The sequence below is a fragment of the Pongo pygmaeus genome, chromosome 11 (assembly GCF_028885625.2).
Source record: "Pongo pygmaeus isolate AG05252 chromosome 11, NHGRI_mPonPyg2-v2.0_pri, whole genome shotgun sequence".
NCBI lineage: Eukaryota > Metazoa > Chordata > Mammalia > Primates > Hominidae > Pongo > Pongo pygmaeus.
Genome location: NC_072384.2, coordinates 64,382,724 through 64,405,239, shown reverse-complemented (window position 1 = coordinate 64,405,239; position 22,516 = coordinate 64,382,724). Strand labels below are relative to the sequence as shown.

Sequence of the window (22,516 nt, the reverse complement as noted above, 5' to 3'; positions counted from 1 at the left end):
ATATAGCTCAATTATTTATATCTTCCTGTTTTATGAAGTAAAAGGAAAAAATTTTGGAATTGCCCATGGCCCTGGGAAATTCCAAAAATAGTTTAGATATAAAATATATATTGAAAATAATACTTCTTACATTGTAGGATGTGATCTTAGGTAGGTAAAATCATGGAGTTATCAGTAGATATCTGGTCACTTATGAAAGACTCACAGATGCCTGAGAACAGTGAATGGTTTTGATTGGCTACCTATTAATCAAAGTGGCAATAAGATATTTTAAATTAGAAGTCAGGAAATTTTATTTTGTTTGTGAATAATCAAGGACATGAAACACACTACCACAAATTATTAAAAATTATTAAGGTGAGACAGAATCCCTGTTCTGTGAGCAGATTACACAGAATAACATTTTACTACCTCTTGTTAAGAGCAGATGGAATTCTCTAAGACTTACTTGCAATTTTAAAAGAGAGTAAACCAAATTCTAGTTTTACATAAATGTAATATTTGACAGAGGCTCATTCATAAGCAGCTACTTTAAAAATTATCTTACGAATAGGACCATCAAACCTGAATAAATTTGCCAAAAATTTAACACATTATAATTTTTCTTTTTAGACTTTTGCAGGTAATTATAAACCAAAGCAACTAAAATTCACTTTCTACAAACCTTCTGCAATTGTCTATATCTATTCACATTTATTTTTTACTACCTTCTTTCATCTTTAGAACAACCAGACATTTTACCTTAGGATAATACTACTTTCCCCTCTCCTTTTATCAACTAAAACATATTGCATTATCTTGATTTACAATCATAGCTCTCTGCCACAGTTGCTTTTAGTAACATTTCAATCACCAATATGAATTTTAACCTTAACCAAAGTAACCAACTTCCATTTCACAGAGATAATGGAGATATAGATACTTGAGACATTTTCATCATACCCAAGCATTTTAGAAGATCATCAAAAATCATAATCAAATATAACAATACTTTATACATGCACATTTGTACTTTCTTAAAGTAACAGAAAGTAATATGCATGTTAGCATGAACCAAAAACACAGTTTCTCTTTAATGAACAAAAAATATTGGCCTTTGTTTCAGTATTCTCTATTACTTAGAAATTATCTAAGTATCCAAATAACATTCACCAACTAATTAGATTTAATGCTAATTCCAGATCTCAAAGTTAACTAAGGGGCTTGCAAATTGTTTAAACTGATACACTACAGAAGACACTTAGTGTTATTTTTAAAAAGATTGTCAGAATTGTAATTCAATTGATATGATTGTTATTTTCTTTCTAATTTTTTTTTCATAAATTATGTGAGAATAATGTTAGCTTATCTAATCAAGAAACAGTACAAGAAGTGTGGAAATCCAGATTAACCAATCTTTTCATAAAAAACAAACCAAAGTCTTAAATGAAAGAACAAATAAATAAATATGTTTTTATTATACTTCATACAGGTAAAAGATATATTGCTGTTTTTAAAGCTAAAATTTTTTAAACAGTCTAATTTTTTTTTTCACAGATTGACCTTGATTATGTAAACTTGATTCTAATTGAAAGGTTTCTGATTGGCCAGTTTCTGTAGAAAGGCTTTTTGCTTCAGAGTCTAGTTCTCTTAAATGCTCAGAACTTTAGTTTCTTTATTTTCCAGGAATTCTGGAAAATTGAGATTTATGTAAGTGCTTATCCTTAATAAATAAAAATAGAGCTCTGTTATTTTAAAAGACATTGTAACAAATATTTAATACCTTTCAGTGATATGAAAATATTCTACACTCAGTCAATGAGGGGCAGTCTTTTCACTATTACAGACACATGGAAAGCCTGCATACAACCATAAAACATGTATCAAAAATTTATTTAACTTGTTAATGAGGAAACTAGCAATATAATAAACATTATTTCAGGAGCAAGCACACATGAGGAGGTACTAAAGAAAAGAAGGGCCAGGCACAGCGGTTCACACTGGTAAACCTAGCACTTTGGGAAGTCACAGTGGGAGGATCCCTTGAGCTCAGGAGTTCGAGTCCAGCCTGGGCAACACAGTGAAACCTCGTCTTTACAAAAAACAAACAAAAGTTAGCTGGGCACGGTGGTACATGCCTGTAGTCCTAGCTACTTGAGAGGCTGAGGAAGGAGTATCACTTGAGCCCAGGAGGTTGAGGCTGCAGTGAGCCATGATAATACCACTGTACTCCAGCCTGGGCAACAGGGCCAAACCCTGTCTTGAAAAAAAGAAAAAGAGCTGGGCGCAGTGGCTCCTGCCTGTAATCCCAGCACTTTGGGAGGCCAAGGTGGGTGGATCACCTGAACTCAGGAGTTCGAGACTAGCCTGGCCAACATGGTGAAACCTCGTCTCTACTAAAAATACAAAAATTAGCTGGGTGTGATGGCAGGCACCTGTAATCCCAGCTACTAGGGAGGCTGAGGCAGGAGAATCACTTGAACCCGGGAGGCAGAGATTGCAGTGAGCTGAGATTGTACCATTGCACTCCAGCCTGGGCAACAAAAGTGAAACTCATCATAAATAAATAAAATAAAAAACAAAAAAGAAAAGAAGAATGTTGGAATAAGATTGCTAGGTTAGATACAAAACTGATGCATGTCCTATAGGGAAATCAAATAATATTCTTAGAGGTATCTTTTCTACTAGACAAATGCTTTGCATTTCTACCCAATGAAAACCCACAAGTTAACATGTAACTTCACAGCCTAGGTTCTAATCAATAGTAAATAGTATATCAAACAAAGGGGCATTCTCCTACAGAGTTAAACAACCTTTAAGTGGACCTGTTAGACAAAGTTCCAGTATGATACCGAAAGGACACATGATCCTTTTTGCTTCACTTCCAATGTGGGAGTAATTTTTCATAACAATGTTTAGTTATAAGTTGGGATTCTTGATAAACATAAGAGTTCCTATGTCTTCACTAATCCAAATAATAAAACTTAATTAGATGTTTATTTGTGACAAAATTCATATTATTTTTCAAAAGTTCATATTTAAGCTAAACTTCAGTTGTTGTCAGATGATACCAACATGAAATTCCTTAAAATCCTGGAGGTCGAGGATAAATTTGATCATAAGGTTAGAGAGGGATCAAATTGATATGAGTAGTATTGGGTTTCAGGGGGCAGAGAGCACTCTAAAAATCAATACTAAAAGACATTTTTTTTCAAAGGTTAATGTAGGGCATAATTTGAGTCTAAAAGGAACTCAGGAATGCCCAGACATGTCTGAAGAACTAGTTAGGTAGGCCACAGGAGTTGACTCCTGAGTTCTAGAGTAGAAGGAATTTTGAACAGAAGCTGAAGGAGTTTGAGAAATACAAGGATTAAAAGCCCATTGGTGTAGTACACAGCCTGACCTCAGGATGTTGAAGACTCCAGGAATGGGCACCTCCCTGGCATCTTGAGGACTTACAGCTGGGAGAGCACCAGTAATAAGCTTCTGTAACCCAGAGAGATGTGTATTTATGGTGCAGCCCTGCAGCAATAGTAGTGGAGAGCTCTTGCCCCCAAGTAACTGAGAGAGAGTAGAACCGAGTAACATAAGGAGACTATCCATGAACTCAAATTAAGCAATTTTACCTTTAATCCCAGGATCTCCAGGAAAAATATGAGCAACATTTGAGGGGCTACAGCCACAGCATTAGCAAAGAAGGACATGAGTCTGCAAAATATGGATTTTCAACACTACATGACCGTTGGTACCCAAAGGCAGAGAGTCTAGTGAAAGAGACAACTATTGAGAGAAAAAAATCGGTTGAATGATTTCTGATATTTTAGAATAAAAAGCAAACTTACACTAGTGTGCATTTAGAAATGTAAGCTTTTTCTTTTAATTTATGACCTATGAAGACCTATTAGCACATTGATGGATTTTTGAGTTTTGTTTTTGGAGAGTATTTTTTAAATTTTTTAACAAATAAACAATAGTAGCTTATAGAGGGCATTTAATTATATCTCCTTTTCCTAACCTTTGTTCAGAACATTTAATAAAAAGGAATAGGAACCAAAAAATAATATTTGGAGTTGCCCAGGATAAAACAGGTTAGAGTGTTATTATTGTTTTTTTTTTTTTCCTGGGTTCATAATTAGGTGAGTGGATGGAAGGGACATTCCTCAAAATGGGGTGAAAGCATTCTGTGAAGATGCTCCAATTCAGAGGATTGTTCAAATGTTTCATGTTCTTAATTTGGAAAGTAATTTCTGGAAGATAATTGTTCTCAGGCATTGGGCCTGCCATGAAGGGTGAGGATCCTCTCCTAACCGTCCGTCCTTACCGCCTCACCACAATATTCTCTGTGCTCTGGGTTATGACGTTGATGTGGTTTGGTTCTGTGTCTCCATCCAAATCTCTCATCCAAGTACTAACCAGGCCTGACCCTGCTTAGGTTCTGAGATCAGACGAGATCAGCCACTTTCAGTGTGGTATTGCCCTAGACACAAACCTCATCTAGAATTGTAATCCCCGTGTATCAGGGGAGGGACCTGATGGGAGGTGATTGGATCATGGGGGTGGATTTTCCCCATGCTCTTCTCATGACAGGGAGTGAGTTATCATGAGATCTGATGGTTTAAAAGTGTGGCACGTCTCCACTTGCTCCCTCTCTCTCCTGCCGCCATGTAAGACGTGCCTTGCTTCTCATTCAGCTTCTGCCATGATTGTAAGTTTCCTGAGGTATTCCCAAGCAATGCAGAACTGTGAGTCAATTAAACCTCTTTTCTTTATAAATTACCCCGTCTCAGGTAGTTCTTTATAGTAGTGTGAAAACAGACTAATACAATGGTTTTACAGTTATCTTATTATTATCATTTCCTCTGGCCACCAGTTCAACCCCTAACACACATATACATATACAACATATGCATACAAATATCTGTTACAAATGAATTACATCTTCATAATTTTACACTCAACACTCCTTATCCATAAATGACATTTTCAGAGCTGTTGAATTCATTAAAACATTAGTGTGGATGATTCTAAATATTTCATATTTTCCTCAAACCTCTCTCAACCACAAAGAAATTGTTGGGTTTGCATACCAACCAACCCCTTTCCCAGTCCAGCCTCCTCGATTCAACCTTGTTTCTGCTACTCCCACAAAAAATTTTAAGAGAAAACAAAACAATTAAATGTTTAGCTACACTCCATTTTCTTTTTCTTTGAGTTATTACTGTAACAGTCACAACAAATCATTGATTTCTTTTGAAAAACCAACCAGGTAATAACTATTTCTGCTCTGGAATAGCTTCCTTGTTAAAAGAAAAAGGTGTTGCCCCTCTGAATTTCCTATTTTGTCATAAATTTGAGCTGCATTTTACTCATCTTTAAAATAAAAATAAAGGTCAGGTACACTGGCTCACACCTGTAATCCCAGCAGTTTAGGAGGCCAACATGGGAAGATCGCTTGAGGCCAAGATTTGGAAACCAGCCTGGGCAATATACTGAGACCCCCTCTCTACAATAAAATACAACAATTAGCCAGTTGAAGTTGTTCATGCCTGTAGTCCCAGCTACTTGGGAGGCTGAGGAGGGAGAATCACCTGAGCCCAAAGATTTTGAGGCTGCAGTGAGCTGTGATTGTACCAAGGCACTCCAGCATGGGCAACAGAGTGAGACCCTGTCTTAAAAAATAAATAAATAAAATAAAAATAATTATGCTTCCTTGTTGTCTTGTAACATGTAGCAAGAATTAACTGCATCCTTAAAATATATAGCACTCCTTAGTACCTTATAAGTAAATATAATAAATACCAAACATATTATTACTATAACATTGGTAAGAGATTTTTCTCTTTATGGCTTGCTGGAAGGCACTATGTATTGTAGTTTGCATTCTTAATAAAACTTCTTTTATAGAATTTTAAGACTTTTATTTCATATTTTTAGGAGTACTTTCATATGAAAAAATTATAATTTGAAATTAGCTACAACTACTGCTTTTGCTAAATAACACAACTTTCAAAAACAGACTTTTAAATTTAGAGGTGTCTATTGTTCCAACTTCCTACCCATGGCAGGCCTCATCTCTATAACCAGCCTGATAAATTGTCTTCTAAATCCTACTTGATTTTTCCCTGGGGACTACTGGAAGAGCAATGCATTGCATTTTTAAAATTAAAAATAAACATGCAGTGGACATGAAAAGCCAGAAGTTGGTTATGAAAAAGATCTTATAAAATTGGCATACCTCTTGCAAGACTATTAAGAATTTAAAAAAGAAGATAGAAATAAGATGGATTTGGAATTAAAAAATGCAACATAATTACAGCTTTTTTAGGCTAAAACAGGATGTTTAAAACTTCAACTAATTAATTTAAAACCAACTTTAGATCAGAATAAAGGATATAAGATTCTTCTACATGATTCTAATGTATACTTTTTTCTCAGCTAAGATTTTTCTACTCTTAAAATGACTTTAATTATTTACTAGGAACATAGATATACTTTTTTTTTTTTTTTAGATGGAGTCTTGCTTTGTCATTCAGGATTCAGGCTGGAATGCAGTGGTGTGATCTTGGCTCACTGCAACCTCTGCTTCCTGGGTTCAAGTGATTCTCCTGCCTCAGCCTCCCAAGTAGCTGGGATTACAGGCACACGCCACCACACCTGGCTAATTTTTGTGTTTTTAGTATAGACGGTGTTTTGCTATGTTGGCCAGGCTGGTCTTGAACTCCTGACCTCAGGTGATCTGCCTGCCTCAGCCTCCCAAAGTTCTGGGATTACAGGCGTGAGCCATGATGCCTGGCCCATACCTCATTTATTGTGTTTCCCTTTATCACGCTTCGCAAATATTGCATTTTTTACAAATTGAAGATTTCTGGCAACTCTTGTCAGGCAAGTCTATTGGGACCATTTTTCCAACAATGTACTCATTTTATGTGTCTATGTCACACTTTGGTAATTCTCCCAATATTTCAAACTTTTTCATTATTATTATATTTATTATGGTGATCTATGATCAGTAATCATTGATATTAATTACTACTGCAATTGTTTGGGGGCACCACAAATTGCACTTATATAAGATGGCAAGCTTAATCAGTCAATGCTGTGTGTGTTCTAACTGCTCCAATGACCAACCATTCCTGGTCACTGACTGATTAAGTTCGCCATCTTATTGATTAGGTTTGCCACATCTCTCTCCCTCCCTTTGAGCCTCCCTAGTTTTTTAGACACAACAGTATTGAAATTAGGCCAATTATTAACCCTACAATGGCCTTTAAGTTTTCCAGTAAAAGGAAGAGTCACACGATGCTCACTTTAAATCAAAAGCTAGAAATGATTAAGCTTAGTAAGGAAGGTATATCAAAAGCTGAATAAGGCTAAAAGTTAGGCTATTTGCACCAGTCAGCCAAGTTGTGAATGCGAAGGAAAGATCTTAAAGGAAGTTAAAACTGCTACTCTAGTGAATAAACAAATGATTTTTAAAAATTCAAAATGATCACAATGCTGATAGAAAGTTTTAGTGGTCTGGATAGAAGATCAAACCAGCCACAACATTCCTGTAAGACAAAGCCTAAGCCGGAGCAAGGTCCTAACTCTCTTCAATTATATGAAGGCTGAGAGAAATGAGCAAGCTGCAGAGGAAAAGTTGAAAGCTAACAGAGTTCGGAGGAAAGAAACCATCTCTAACATAAAACTGCAAGGTAAAGCAGCAAGTGCTGATGCAGAAGCTGCAGCAAGATATCCAAATCTAGCTGAAATCATTGATGAAGGTGGCTGCACTAGGCAATAAATATTCAATGTAGATGAAATAGCTTTATATTGGAAGAAGATACCATCTAGGACTTTCATAGCCAGAGAGAAGTCAACGCATGGCTTCAAAACTTCAAAGGACAGGCTGACTCTTGCTAGGGGCTAATGCAGCTGGTGACTTTAAGTTGAAGCCAACAATCACTCACCATTCCAAAAATCCTAGGGTCCTTAAGAATTATGCTAAATCTACTCTGTCTATGCTTTATGAATGGAAAAACAAAGCCTGGATGATAGCATATCTGTTTACAGTATGGTATACTGAATATTTTAAGCCTACTGTTGAGAGCTACTACTCACAGAAGAGATTCCTTTCAAAATGCTACTGTTCAATGACAGTGCACCACATCACTCAAGAGCTCTGGTGGAGATGTACAAAATAATTAATGTTGTTTTCATGCCTATTAACAGATCCATTTTACAGTCCATGAATCAGGGAGTACTTTTGACTTTCAAGTCTTATTTAAGAAACAGATTTCATAAGGCTATTCCTGACATATATAGTGATTCCTCTGAGGGCTCTGTGCAAATTAAATTTAATGCCTTCTGGAAAAATTCACCATTCTAGAGGCCATTAAGAACATTTGTGATTCATAGGAGGAGTTCGAAATATTAACATTAACAGGAATTTGGGAAAAGTTGATTACCATTCTTGTGGATGACTGAGGCATTCAGTAGATAAAATAACTACAGTAGATAACATTCAATAGATAAAATAATGACAGATGTGGTAAAAATAACCAGACATGGAGAGATAGAAGTGAAGCTTGATGATATGACTAAATTGTTGCAATTTCATAATCAAACTTGAACCAATAAGAAGTTACTTCTTATGGATTATCAAAGGAAGTGGTTTCTCAAGATGGGCTCTCTCCTGGTAAAGTTGCCATGAACATTTTTGAAATGACAACAAATGATTTAGAATATATATGTGTGTGTGTGTATATATATATATATATATTTTTTTTTTTTTTTTTTTTTTTGAGATGGAGTTTCACTCTTGTTGCCCAGGCTGGAGTGCAATGGCATGATCTCGGCTCACCGCAACCTCCACTTCTGGGTTCAAGTGATTCTCCTGCCTCAGCATCCCAAGTAGCTGGGATTACAGGCATGCGCCACCATGCCTGGCTATTTTTGTACTTTAGTAGAAATGGGGTTTCTCCATGTTGGTCAGGATGGTCTTGAACTCCTGACTTCAGGTGTTCTGGCAGCCTCAGCCTCCCAAACTACTGGGGTTACAGGCGTGAGCCCCCGTGCCCTGCCATGATTTAGAATGTTATAAAAACTTGGTTGATTAAGTAGCAGTAGGGTTTGAGAGGATTGATTCCAATTTTGAAAGAAATTCTACTGTGGGTAAAATGTTGCCAAACAGGATCACATACCACAGAGAAATCTTTCATGAAAGGGAAAGTCAATTGATACAGCAAACTTCATTGTTGTCTTATTTTAAGAAATTACCACAGCCACCCAACCTTTAGCAACCATCACCCTGATCAGTCAGCAACTATCAACATCAAGGTAAGACACTCCACCCGCAAAAAGATTACAACTCACTGAAGACTCAGATGATAAGTAGTATTTCTTAGCAATAAAATACTTTTAAATTAAGATATGTACATTGTTTTTAGACATAATACTATTGCACACTTAAACTACGATATAATGTAAACATGATTTTCATATGCACTGGGAAACCAAAAAAATTATGTGACTCATTTTATTTCAATATTTGCTCCATTACAGTGGTCTGGAATGGAACCTGCAATATTTCCAAGGTATGCTTGTATTCAGAAAACATGCCTTAAGGAAGAACTGCTATTCAGCTCTGGTTAACAATGGTTACCAATTGAGGAGCTACAAAAAAGCTTCAAAAGTTTTCATCTTAAATTATTAGATTTTTTCAGTTTCTTGTGAAACTATGATCATAAAATATGGTTATTTTCTTTTACTAAAACATGCTACTATATAACTTTGTCAACTGTAGGAGTGATCTGTAAACTCTGTAATTGTTCAGTTTTTATTCCTGCACTGGCATATAATTAGGTATATGCCCTTTGAAAACAATGATCATATCCCATGAGACGTGAAACTGTAAAACTCCTAGAGGAAAACAGAAGAAAGTCTCCTTGACATTCGTCTTGGCAATGATTTTTTGATTCGCATGCCATAAGCACAGGCAACAAAAGCAAAAATAAACAACTGTGGCTACATAAAACTAATAAGCTTCTGCATAGCAAATGAAACAATCAACAAAATGAGAAGGCAGCCTACAATTGAGAGAAAGTAGCTGCAAACCATATATCTGATAAGGGGTTAATATTCAAAATATATGAGTACTTCACACAGCTCGACAGCAAAAAAGATGAATAACCTGATTGAAAAATGAGAAAAGGCCCTGAATAGACATTTCTCCAAAGAAGAAACAAAAAATTGCCAATAAGTATGTAAAAAGGTGTTCAATATCATTAATCATCAGGGGAATGCACATCAAAACTATAGTAAAATATCATTTCACACCTGTTAGGTTATCAAGAAATTATTATCAACAATAACAAGCGGCCAGGTGTGGTGGCTCATGTCTGTAATCCCAGCCTGGGTAATATGGTGAAACCCCATCTTTACCAAAAACAACAACAACAGCAGTAACAACAAACAAAAAATTAGCAGGGCACAGTGATTCATGCCTGTAATTCTGGCACTTTGGAAGGCTGAGGCAGAGGGATGACTTAAGCTCACAAGTGTGAGACCAGCTTGGCCAACATGGTGAAACCCTTTTCGTACAAAAATTACAAAAATTAGCCGGATGTGGTGGTATGTGCCTGTGGTCCCAGCTTCTTGGGAGGCTGAAGTGGGAGGATTGCTTGAGCCCAGAAGTTCAAGGCTGCAGTGAGCCATGATTGTGCCACTTTTCTCCAGCCTGGGCAACAGAGTGAGAGACCCTGTCCCCCCCCAAAAAAAAGGAAAAATAAGAAATAAAAAGCACTGGTCAGGGTGAGGAGAAAGGGAACCCTCGCACACTCTGTTGGGAATGTAGATGGATGTAGCCACTGTGGAAAACAGTATGGTGGTTCCTAAACAAATCAAAAATAGAACAACCATATGATCCAGTAATCCCTATTCTGGGTTTATACCCAAAGGAAATGAAATCACCACCTTATAAAGCTATCTGCACACCTATGTTTATTGCAGCATTAGTCACAGTAGCCAAGATGTGGAAAGAACCAAAGTGTCCATTGATGGATAAATGGATAAAGGAAACACTGTGTGTGTGTGTGTGTGTGTGTGTGTGTGTAAATGGATTATTCAGCCTCCAAAAAGAAGATCCTACTTGAGGTCAGGGGTTTCAGGCCAGCCTGGCCAACATGACGAAACACCATCTCTACTAAAAATACAAAAATTAGCCAGGTGTGGTGGCGTGTGCCTATAGTCCCAGCTACTCAGGAGGCTGAAGCAGGAGAATCGCTTGAACCTGCTAGGAGGAGGCTGCAGTGAGCTGAGATCTCACCACTGCACTCCAGCCTGCACAATTGAGTGAGACTTTGTCTCAAAAAAAAAAAAAAAAAAAAGAAGAAGAAGAAGAAAAAAAGATCCTGCCATTTGCAACACCATGGGTGGACCCAGAGCACATTATGCTAAGTGAAATAAGCAAGACACACAAAGAGAATTGCTGCATGCTCTCTTATATGTGCGATCTTTTTTAAAAAATTGAATATATAGAAACAGAGAGTAGGATGATAGTTACCAGAGTTGGGGGATGTGGGATTGGGGTTGAGGGTAGAAAATGGGTGAAAGGCTCCAAAGTTACAGTCATATAGGATGAATAAGTCTAGAGATTTAATGTACAAAATACAGTCAAAGAAGTGAACAAAAGGAATTATGATACTTCTACAGGGAGGGTCAGCAGGTAAAATGCAAGATATTCAGTTAAATTCAAATTTAAGATAGATAACAAATAACTATTTATAACAGGCAAATATTGCAGGTGACATACTTATGCCAAAAACTTATCTACTGTTTATCTGAAATTCAAATTTAACTGGTTATCCTGTATTTTTATTTACTAAATCTGGTTATCTTATTTATAAACTTCAGTTTTCTAATATATGTAATGAATAGTTTGAGCACATGTTTATCTAAAGTCTTTTTCAGGTTTAATGTTGTATAATTTCTGTTACAATCAGATATTTTTTATAGAGCACAGTCATTTGCCATACTTATTCATAATTCATACCCTGCAACACAGATGATGATACTGTTGTATCGCCATTTTATTGATAAAGAAACTAAAAATTACAAAATTATTTTTAAAAATATTTTTCAGATATGGGATTTTGCATTTCCACTAATGAAACTATGATAATTGCAGAATGCCTAGCTTCAGTGAATTGACTTGATTTTGATATTTAAAATACATATTAATTCTGAAATAACTTAGGTAATTCATTGGTTTTGCTAGACAGCATGCTATGACTGATTTCAACTGAAGCACAGAACTCACAAACAAAAAGACTGTATTCTAACACCACCACTAGCATGCTCCACCAATTTCTCACATTCTTCAACTTCCTCAAACCTTTTTTCTTTGACTGGCATATTTCAGAAAGAACTGGAAGAAAGTTCTTCGATGTTGAAATAGTGTTAATCATAGCTCAGCTTGTTCTGTAGTATTGACAGATCACAAAATTTATAACATACATAAGAATCACACCTGGAGTAATGAGGCAATACTTCATTTAAATCAAAATATGTAGAGAAGAAAGGAGTCTTATATTTGCCAGATGTAAAACTATATTTTAATAGCATTCTATGTAAAAGGTCACTGATTATCACAAATAGTCCCTATGTAGTAGGAGATTGAGAAGTTAAAACTGATATGGTAGTTTTGAAGTCTGGGTATTTAAAAAAAAAAAAAGTAAAAAGAAAAAATGGCATGGTTTCCTTTAACACGGTCAGAAAAAAAAATCTTAATCCGATTTTTGTTTTTCATTCCAAAAACAATTATTTATTTACTTAGTACATTCCTAGTCCTCTGAATGAAAATGTTTGTTCTTTGTTGATCAAAATTATGCACTCTATTTATTACAACAGAAAATTGTAAAGATCTAGAAAATATGTATCACTATCCCTGAAATATACACTATAGCCCTTGTAAATATGCAACCATATAAAAATACATCAAACAAGAAAATCTCCTTATTTAAGTAAGCTTGTCTTGCTACTTACTTGCATTATGATAGCTGATAAATACTGTAAGCCCAGGAGAAAATAATTCAGCCAGAGATCTGCAACACTCTTTCCATTACCTTGTTAATTGCAGACTCATACCTGTATGCCAGGGATGCCTGAGTGCCCTCTATAGGCTAGGCATTCAGCTAAGTCTGTTAACTGTGTTCTCTCATTTAATTTTCTCAACAATCTCATGGAATAGCTATTATTTTCCCAAGTTACTAGATGAGCTAAACAATAAAACCCAAAGTTCACACACTTACATATATCTAATAAGTTATGCCATTCTTTTCTGCTTTTCTATCATTTTTCAATTTCTGCTGCAGTTACCAAGGAAAAAAAGTAGCCGATAATGAATGTTTAAAACATTAAAAAATCATACCTTATATGTGCTAGAAACAGTAATTTCAACATATTAGGTGGACTTTTGGCAGTGTGTTCTTCCCATCATACTATTTGTAATCCAAATATTCATTTTGTGTTATTTTCCATGTCAGGCTGCCTTTGATTTTCCTAGATTGTTGTTGTTGTTGTTGTTGTTAGTAGAGGAAAATATACAGTGTCATTAATTCTGCTGCAAGTCTCTCATGGGGTGGACCGTGTTAGGAGTACAGAATGATCTGATTCAATTTCACCCTGTTCTGTACAGTTTTCAATGTCTTGGGTGGATCCCACGTAGAACATGAACGAATAATAACAAGACTTCACATTTTTATAGAGTTTTTGTTCTTGGTATGGTCAAGGGTGCTCATTCCAGAATGCGTCTGAATTTCTGATCATCTCTCAGTTTTTCCTCTCTATATTTTGCCTTCCTGATCTTCATATTCCTTAAATGAAAATGGATATGTCTACAAGCTTAAACTCTCCCCAGACTGAAGTGTGTCCTTTGGGACAAGGCAGGTTCAGGTAGGCAATACCTTTGAAGCTGGCCTAGGAGATAGGAGAAGATATTCAGCATGCTGCTCACACAATAATATTTATTTGCTCTGGGATAACTTTTTAAATCTGCTATGATTGCAACGAGGTAACTGTAATGCTACTGCAAAATAAAAACCAGAAGAAATAACTTTTGATTCTAGTTTTTCTACTTTACTAGTATCAAGGCTTTGGGCAAGTCTTTGCTTCAGTTTCCAGAACAGTGAAATAAGAATATGAATGTCAATCTCTGCAAGCCCTTAAGTGGCTCAAACAAGATTCAATAAGTGAGAGTGCTTTGCAAGGGGCTGTATGTGACATCTTGTTATTAATAGTCCATATATATGAATTCAATAGTTTTTAACACAATGAGCTTGATTACTCAACATAGATAGTGAGAAAACTCAGAGATCACAGAATATTTATAGATTGATTATAGAGATAAGGAAATTGAAGATCTCACAGTTAAGTGATTTACCCAAGGTCACTATAGAGCAAGAAGCCAGAGCTCTCAGCTTGGAGGAGGAAATTTTCTGCTTTACAGATGGTGGCTTACAGAGACACAGCTGGCTCCCATTTGTAACATTTGTTTAATAAGGGTCTCCATTACCCTCACTGGACACTTACTCTTTGCCAGGAACAGTAAATTTCCTAATGTCACCCAGATAGTAAGAATCAAATCCCGGGATGTAAACTCAAATCTGTCTGGCTCCAGAGCCTGAGCTCTTAACCACTGTGGTACTTAGTTAACCGCACACACATTCAGCCTCCCAGAAGACAAGGCACAGGAGGGGTAAGGAACCCTGCCAGGATGAAATATGCTGAGACTTGTTAGGTTTTATGCCTGGAAAGCCAAATCAGTGGCTACCTGGCTCAAAGCTGTACATTTTGAAATACATGGAAACTGACAAGCAGTTAAGGCTTTAGGAAGCTCTTAAAGACAGAAAGGGAGCGATGCAGCTTCCAGTTATAGTTAGAATTGAATAGGCAATGTAAAATCCTAAATACCAAGATTTAGTTAATTGTGTCATATAAAATAGATAAAAGTTGACTTTTTTTGTCCTTTTCCTTTTTTTTTAAAGAAACACCCATATTTGAATGGTATTTGAATTTTAAATTACCAAGGTACTTTGAACAAAACTGATACTTTAATATGATAAAAGGGCTTATTTACTTCCAATGAGTAAGAAAATTACTGCCAACAGAATTACGGAATCCAGAAACAGAAATTTATTTGACAAAAGGATATCTTAAAGAGGGAAATGAGAAAGTAGATTTTAGTTAACTTTGTGTTGATGGGGGAGAATCTGAACTTGAAATTTGAATGGGCACTGAAAACTCTGCCCTCTTTCATGCTCATAGCACAAAATTACACGTCTGCACGCTCGTGCATGTTTCCCCAGGCCTCACCTCTATTCTGGAATGTGTACATATTAATAAAGAGTCTCTTTTTAGCATTGAATATGATAATATAGAAATATAGCACCATTTTAAGAGATAGCATACCAAACTCAGGCATTTCTTCTTCTGATACTTAGGACTGAAAAATTATTTATCTTTTGGGAGAGCAGTAAAAGGCCCTACACTGATTATTGACCAATTTCCTTAAGATTTTAAATTGATTGAGAGTCACAAAAATAGTACTGATGAGCCCAATGGTCCGTGAGCCCCTCAAGGGCAAAGGCAATATCTTTGTGATCCTTGTTTTCCTAGCCCAATTCTTGGTATAGCAGATATCCAATAAAATTCTCCTTTTATTGAAATAAAATTTAATTCATGAATATATAATCTTCTTGGAAGTTCTATTCTAAAAAATGTTCAGTGATTTTTCATGTTTCAAAATATAAAATCTGATGAGTTAAAAACTCATTAAAATGGACAACAAAGCACATCTATTTTGGTTCTTTCAGTCTCTAGAAGGCTTGTTTGTAAATGACCCTCCAGAATAGAAAAGGTATAACAAAATACCTCTGTAATTCCAAATATAGGACCATGAACAGTGTAATTCATATTTTCCCTTTAAAAATAGTATTGTACTTATTTTCTTCAAACTTTGATATCAAAGTAAATACTAAACTTCATACAGGAAAAACAGGGATTTATTTACATTTTAGGAATAAATTAGCCAAATATTTTTATTTCTTCTGTTAAACAATATAAAATAACTGGATAAAAATATCTCCCACACTCAATTACTCTACAAAAAATATTTGTTATCTCTAGTACTTAAAGAAGGGGGCATGCATTAAACTTGAAAGTATGAATAAATGTATTACCACTTCATTTGAGTATGTCATTTAACTCACATACTAAAATAGATATGATGAGAGTTAAAATGGCTACAATTACTATGGTTATTAAAAACTACATAAACAATACAGCCTTTAGCTATTATATTTCACTTTAAAATGTTTAACAGTTGGCTTTAGTTCCAATGGACAAAACTAATTCTGTCAGTTTTTATTATAATTGCACACATTGGACATCAAAGTAAAGATTTACTCATTTAAGAGTTGTTGACAATTTTTCATATTTTCCTTTGTATATTTCTAACTTCAGCGCAATGAAGAAAAAAGTTCTCAATGAAACAAAATCAAATTTTTTTTTCATGAATAGACATTTCTGTGTTAAGGAAACTATAATATTTCAACAAACATATCTGTTGAGTTTATTCTTACCTACTAATTGTTGGTCAGTTTGAAAAAAAAGGCATTAAAATAAGATTATAAATTGGAATAAGAGGGAAGGGAAAAGGAGATATACCCGTGATAAAGACAGCAGTGGCTAATTACAAAACCTGGCCCAGGATTCCTGACAGCCAAAGAAAATATTTTTGGTATTTTGGGATAAAGCTCTCATGAAGCATTTATATGGGGAACATCAAATTCTAACAACACTTTCTATGTGTTAATACATGTAGGAATACTCTAAATTATGAAAGCACTACACAGAGATGAAAGGATAATGAACTATTATGCATATATTACTGAATTGAGAATAAAGCTACAATTCTGACTTTCAGTTCCCTGTTTTCATCAACAAAGTCTTATGCAAAAATAACATAACATATTGTCTGAGATTGGGCAATTTCTATGAAATACAAAGTTTGAAATAAGACTTTTATTAAAATTGAAATGTAACAACCCTGACCTTGTTATATAAAACCACAAACACACACGCATACACAATCTAAGAAGACATAAAATAAACACTTCTTTTAGGTTGTAATATGCAAAGGTGAAATGCATAGAAAGATATTAACCACCTTTTAAGTGTAATTTTTCAGTTTTAAATAAAGCTTTTCAAGTGGTACTTATAGTGGAATAAAAACATACTTAAAATAAGCATTTAAAAATGTTTTCATTATTCCAAATAGTTTACAAAAATCTTAGGCAAACTCCAACCATTATGGCCCACTTTAACATGCCTGTCTGCTTTTTAGATAAGTACACAGGTATTTATTAAGCATGTAAACCTCCTTTCCATTTATTACTATTCAGCAGGAATCTGAAACCTAGATTATTATTCAGAGAGATATATAGCTAAGTGGACCTTCATTTAGCTTCGTTCTACCCATTGATTTTGGTACTAACCCCCTCAAGTAACCAAATGAAGAATAAGTCTTCTTTCTCTAGTAAGACAAACTCACCTTCCATGTGTTCCATTTAAAATGGCCTACCAGCCCCTTTGAGTTGAAGTCTTTCCCTGAATCAAGTTCCTTTTAGGATTCTTCTGAGGAGGGAAGGCCTGAAGGTTTCCTTCATTCCTTTATTCAGTGCACAAATATTGGTGGAGCGTCTCCTGTGTTCTGGGCTGTGCTTTCAGGAGACAAAGAATAAGACGTGGTCCTTTAAAAATAGGCTGGGCACTGTGGCTCACGCTTATAATCCCAGCACTTTGGGAGGCCGAGGCAGGCGGATCACGAGGTCAGGAGCTCAAGACCAGCCTGGCCAACATGGTGAAACCCCATCTCTACTAAAAATATAAAAAATTAGCCGGGCATGTGGCACACGCCTGTAGTCCCAGCTATTCGGGAGGCTGAGGCAGGAGAATCACTTGAACCCGGGTGGCGGTGGTTACAGTGAGCCAAAATCGTGCCACTGCAGTCCAGCCTGGGTGACAGCGAGACTCCATCTCAAAAAAAAAAAAAAAAAGAGAATAAACCCCTCCAACTCTGCATTATGTAAATGAATAACTGAAACAAAGTGTCATGGGGCCTTGCCGTACCTAACAGAACCTACTGGGGGCCAAGAAAGGGAAGGGCTACTTCTATCTCTGCAATGACGGAAGTATTCCTGAGGGGATAATACCTATGCTTAGGCACTTAAAATGATCGGCTGCGTGGTGAAGTGAGGGGGAGATTCGCAAACGGGGAAATTGAGCACAATCTTGGAAACGTGGGCAATTTTGAAACAGCTCTGCATAACTAGAAAGATTGGAAAACAGCAGTTTTCTCCTGTTATGTGAAAAGATTTATAGCAGCCAGGCATGGTGGCTCACGCCTGTAATTCCAGCACTTTGGGAGGCCTAGGTGGGCAGATCACCTGAGGTCAGGAGTTCGAGACCAGCCTGGCCAACATGGTGAAACCTTGTCTCTACTAAAAATATAAAAATTAGCCAGGCATGGTGGCGGCCACCTGTAATCCCAGCTACTCGGGAGGCTGAGGCAGGAGAATCACTTGAACCCCAGAGATGGAGGTTGCAGTGAGCCAAGATCGCGTCACTGCACTCCAGCCTGGGCAAAAGGAACAAGACTCCTTCTCCAAAAAAAAAAAAAAAAAAAAAGATTTATAGCAACTGTGATTATTATTTTGCTAATCACTGGCTACAGTGAGGATAGCTTAGTACCATTATGTGAAGACCACCAAGCTTGGTGGTGCTCTTAAGTGGTTTTGCCCAACATGAACTTATTTCTTGCTTATGTGGATTCTGTTGTAGGTCCTGGGACTCTCCAGGGCAGCTGTGCTCTGGGTAATAGTTTAGCATTCCAGTCTTGTGTCACCTTCATTTTAATACATGCTTTCATGATTGCAGCAGCAAAGGAAGGGAACATAGAGACTCAAACACTGGCTTAAGTAATTTCACCAGGAAATAAAGCATTTCATGTCTGTTCACATTTCCACTTATCAAAGTCACAGGGTCATACCTAATTTCCATGGGGTGGAGCATATAGTTCTCCCTAGTACCAGAAGGAGGACAGCAAAAAGTGGTAAGCACTGAAAATGCCTTCAGCGGTTACGAAATGTTATGAATGTTTTATGACTAAGATTAGCCTAATCTTACTAGTATTAGGGTCCATAATATTACTAGTATGTCATAAATTAAGGCTGAAACTAATTAAAGATTTAATCTTGTCTTGTGATTGAAAGTTATGGACTTTCAAGTAGTTTCACTGTTACTCAATATTTGCATCATTGTCTGTGCAAGCAACTGTAAAAGCTTGCACAGCTCCGTATTCAGAGGCATAAATGATTCATGAAATTGTTTAACCAGAGTTATTGTTTAAAGACTAAAACCCAGAGGTATTTAAATAAATTGCTTTACTCTTAGTTAAAATCTCTAAAAGCAACTTTTTCTAATATGGTTCCAGTATTGTAATCCAAATGAGCCACGTGTTTTTTTCTTTTCATATTTAAGATGCACTGAAAGGACATTATGCACTGAAAGAAATAAATACCAATGCCTACATGTGATAGACAAATGGCACATTGCTAGGCATTTAGTTCAGCAATCTTTTTTGTTGCTGCAATGGATAAACAACTAAAGGAGCATTAATATCAATTTAATTGTAATACCTGCCAAATGTTATTCTATCAGTGGCTAACACAGGTTTATTACTTGATGTTAGTGCTACAACAGAAGTCCCCTGCAGGATGTTCCTTCCTGTAAGATCTCTCCATCAGTTTAATCCAAATATGTTTTTAAAACTGTAATTTTAAGTTCATTTCTTAATGTCACGTTGTTTTCTGAAAACACATTTTTGGGCCCATCAGAATGGCGCGCGTCTTAAAACAATTGGCGCTTACGAAAAATATAAAATATGTAAATATATTAGGGTGGTGCAAAAGTAATTGTGGTTTTGTCATTACTTTTAAAAATGGCAAAAACCGCAGTTACTTTTGCATCAACCTAGTACCTGTCTGTCAGGTGTAAAGAATCATCTAAAGGGCATGCACGTGGATACTAAAACGTACAAACAAGCACACAGCTGTGTCTCATTCCTTTACCCTTGTAAAACTTCCAATAAGTGAATACAATCTATTACTTAATTCTTAGTTTATAGACTGTCATCAGACATACTGTTGTCCAGTTCTCATGTCAGAGCTGTTATAGGCTTTTACAAAAAATGCCTCTGAAGACAGGGCAAGCTTAAACCTGCCACCAATGAGAAAGATCTGTGTCACAGGTGCACTTTTAAACGAATGGCAATCTTAAAGGTCAAGTTAAAAACACAAATTAAAAAAAAACAATCCTGGACGTCGAAGGTCAGACTCTAGGGAGGGCAAGCTGCAGGCCCCACTCTGCGAGTTTCTGTCCGCATTCCGCGGAGGCCCCAATCCTCCCCGCGGATCCTGGCAAGGCAGGTAACCTCCCTTCCCCCGCACCTGTCCGGCTCGGGCGCACCAGCCTTCCCGAAGCGCAGCCCTAGCGGTGGGAATGGGAACACCTCGTCTGGGAGTTTTCTTTCGGTTCAGCTTCCCCAGCCGGACCCCAAAGACCCGAAGCCCTGGGGGAAGGAAATTCCAACTCGCTCGCGGCCCACCCCCCGCCCCGTTCCTCTCTCCGGCTCGCTGCTTCCCTCGCTCCAATGCCGCCGAGCTGGTCCCCACTTATGTGCGGCCGTGCTGCAGAGGCGGCGGCGAGCTCCCGGACTCCGGGCAGGGAAATGGGGCAGGGTGAGTGAGAGCGGACTCCAGCGAGGCCCCCAGCGCCCAGCCAGCGCCCGCACCCCGCCCGCGGGACAGGGGAGGCGCTGAGTCGGCCCTGCCCGCCCTGGGCTGAGCCTCGCAGGGGTTGCCGCTTCTCCATTCAAGTCCTGGCTTGAGAGCCGAGCGGCAGGAGCGCGGGCCGGGGAAGGGAAGAGTAGGAGAGGAAGCCGCGAGGGAGAACAGGCGAGCTACTGTCTCCTTTGGAAAAGAACGTAGGAGCCTTGGGTGGGAAAAGAGAGATCAGCCCTCCCAACTTCTCTTCGGGAAAAGTTTTCCTAGGGCGTTTTGTTTGTGTAAACTCGGCCGGAGGAGCCTGGGAGTGCGCTGCCGGCGTGGCAGCGGTGCCCGTGCGCCCGGCCCCGCTCCTCCTCCTCTTCCAGCCCGGGCAGCTCCTCTCCCTCCCCGAGAGGCGCCAAATGGCTACCCAGTAAACCCCACGGGGCGGGGGCTGCAGCGCCGCCGCCTCCTCCGCCGTGCTCTGGGCGCCCGCTAGACCTTGTAGCGACGGCGGCGGCGCCCGCGGGCTGGGAGCCGGGGCCCGCAGGTGGAAGCGCACCCGGGAGGCGGGCCGGCCGGGGCTGGGGCGGCTCGGGCGGGCTCTTGACGCTCAGCCAGCTTCGCTCCGGCCTCGGGAAGGCGCGCGTCCCGCCCTGACCCGCCGGCCTCTCCCACCCCAGCAGTGACGCGCCGCCTGGGAGCTGGAGCCCGCGCAGCGCCCCGCAGGGCGATGGACGGCCGAACCCCGCGCCCGCAGGACGCCCCAGCAGGGTAAGCCCAGAGCGCCGCGCCGCCTCTCACCGGGGAGGGCGAGGCCGGCGAGGACAGCGAGGCCTCGGCCGTTTCACCTGGCTGGCAACTCGCTGCCCTGCCGGCGGCCTGACTGTCTTCCACGCGGCCGGGGACGCTGCTTCCTCCCGGCCTTTTCGGAGGCCGTCGGGGCGGAGGGCTCGGGTCGTTTTTGGTTGCCTTCCTACCGGGGCTGCCCTGGGTTGCTGAAGGCCAGCTGAATGCCAGGAATTGGGTGAGGAGTCCGGGAGCAAAAATTGTAACAAAGGGACCCTTGTTTGGGCTCTGGGGGAGCGGTGGACGATACCTGTAAGTGAGCTCCTGGGGAGGGAGGGCAAAAGTTTCCTTGGTCATGGGCTGAGGCCCAGGCAGGTGAGCAATGTCAAGGTGACTGTAAGGAGTGGGCTTTTTGCAGGCGGGTGGAGGGCGACAGGAGGGTGTGCCAGCTGTCAGCCCGCATGACAGTTCCGGGAGCGAGCGGGGTGCGCGCCTCTGATTGGGGGTGTGTGTGCCTGTGGCCAATTGCTGGTGCCAAAACCCAGCGCAAATCAGATTGCAAACAACTCTACTTTTCTTTTTATCCTCACATGTTTGAGAAGAGAGGAAGGGGGCTGTCACATGGTGAGTTAATATTAAATGAGGCATGTCTTCCTGCCAGATATGCTAATAGTCACCTTGCTAAGCGTTTGAGTAAACAGTAATGAGAACAGGTAGTTCTGCAAGAGATGAAGAAAACCTGAAAATAACCTTGGTCTTGGTAAATAGTTCAGGAGTAACCTGGATGCTAGTTGAGTTTCTCAAGTGTGAAACTCGTTTGATGTAGTACAACTTTTTCCCCCCAGCATAAGTGTTCCTCCAACATAGTTTATTTTCTTAGTTAA

At 38.7% G+C, this 22,516-nt stretch overlaps 1 protein-coding gene and 1 long non-coding RNA gene across 9 annotated transcripts in view; one reads left to right on the top strand and one right to left on the bottom strand.

Annotated features, from left to right (window-relative positions):
• LOC129031431 (uncharacterized) overlaps positions 1 to 22,144 on the bottom strand; it is a 124,307-nt gene extending 102,163 nt beyond the window's left edge. Inside the window, exons 1-2 of one of the 2 annotated variants that reach the window (XR_008501037.1) lie at positions 21,943 to 22,144; positions 13,388 to 13,935 (exon numbers count right to left, since the gene is read on the bottom strand). This is a non-coding gene — a long non-coding RNA (uncharacterized LOC129031431). Of the gene's footprint in view, positions 1 to 13,387; positions 13,936 to 17,569; positions 17,781 to 21,942 lie in introns of those variants that run through there. The other variant, XR_008501036.1, reaches the window with a different exon arrangement.
• COBLL1 (cordon-bleu WH2 repeat protein like 1) overlaps positions 20,592 to 22,516 on the top strand; it is a 158,924-nt gene continuing 156,999 nt past the window's right edge. For 2 of the 7 annotated variants that reach the window (XM_054477793.2, XM_063647585.1), the window contains exons 1-2: positions 20,715 to 20,816; positions 21,527 to 21,617. In XM_054477793.2, coding sequence (XP_054333768.1) covers positions 20,729 to 20,816; positions 21,527 to 21,617 — 179 coding nt within the window. In that variant the 5' untranslated portion in view covers positions 20,715 to 20,728. Of the gene's footprint in view, positions 20,817 to 20,841; positions 21,618 to 22,516 lie in introns of those variants that run through there. The other 5 variants (XM_054477792.2, XM_063647584.1, XM_054477794.2 and 2 more) reach the window with 5 other exon arrangements.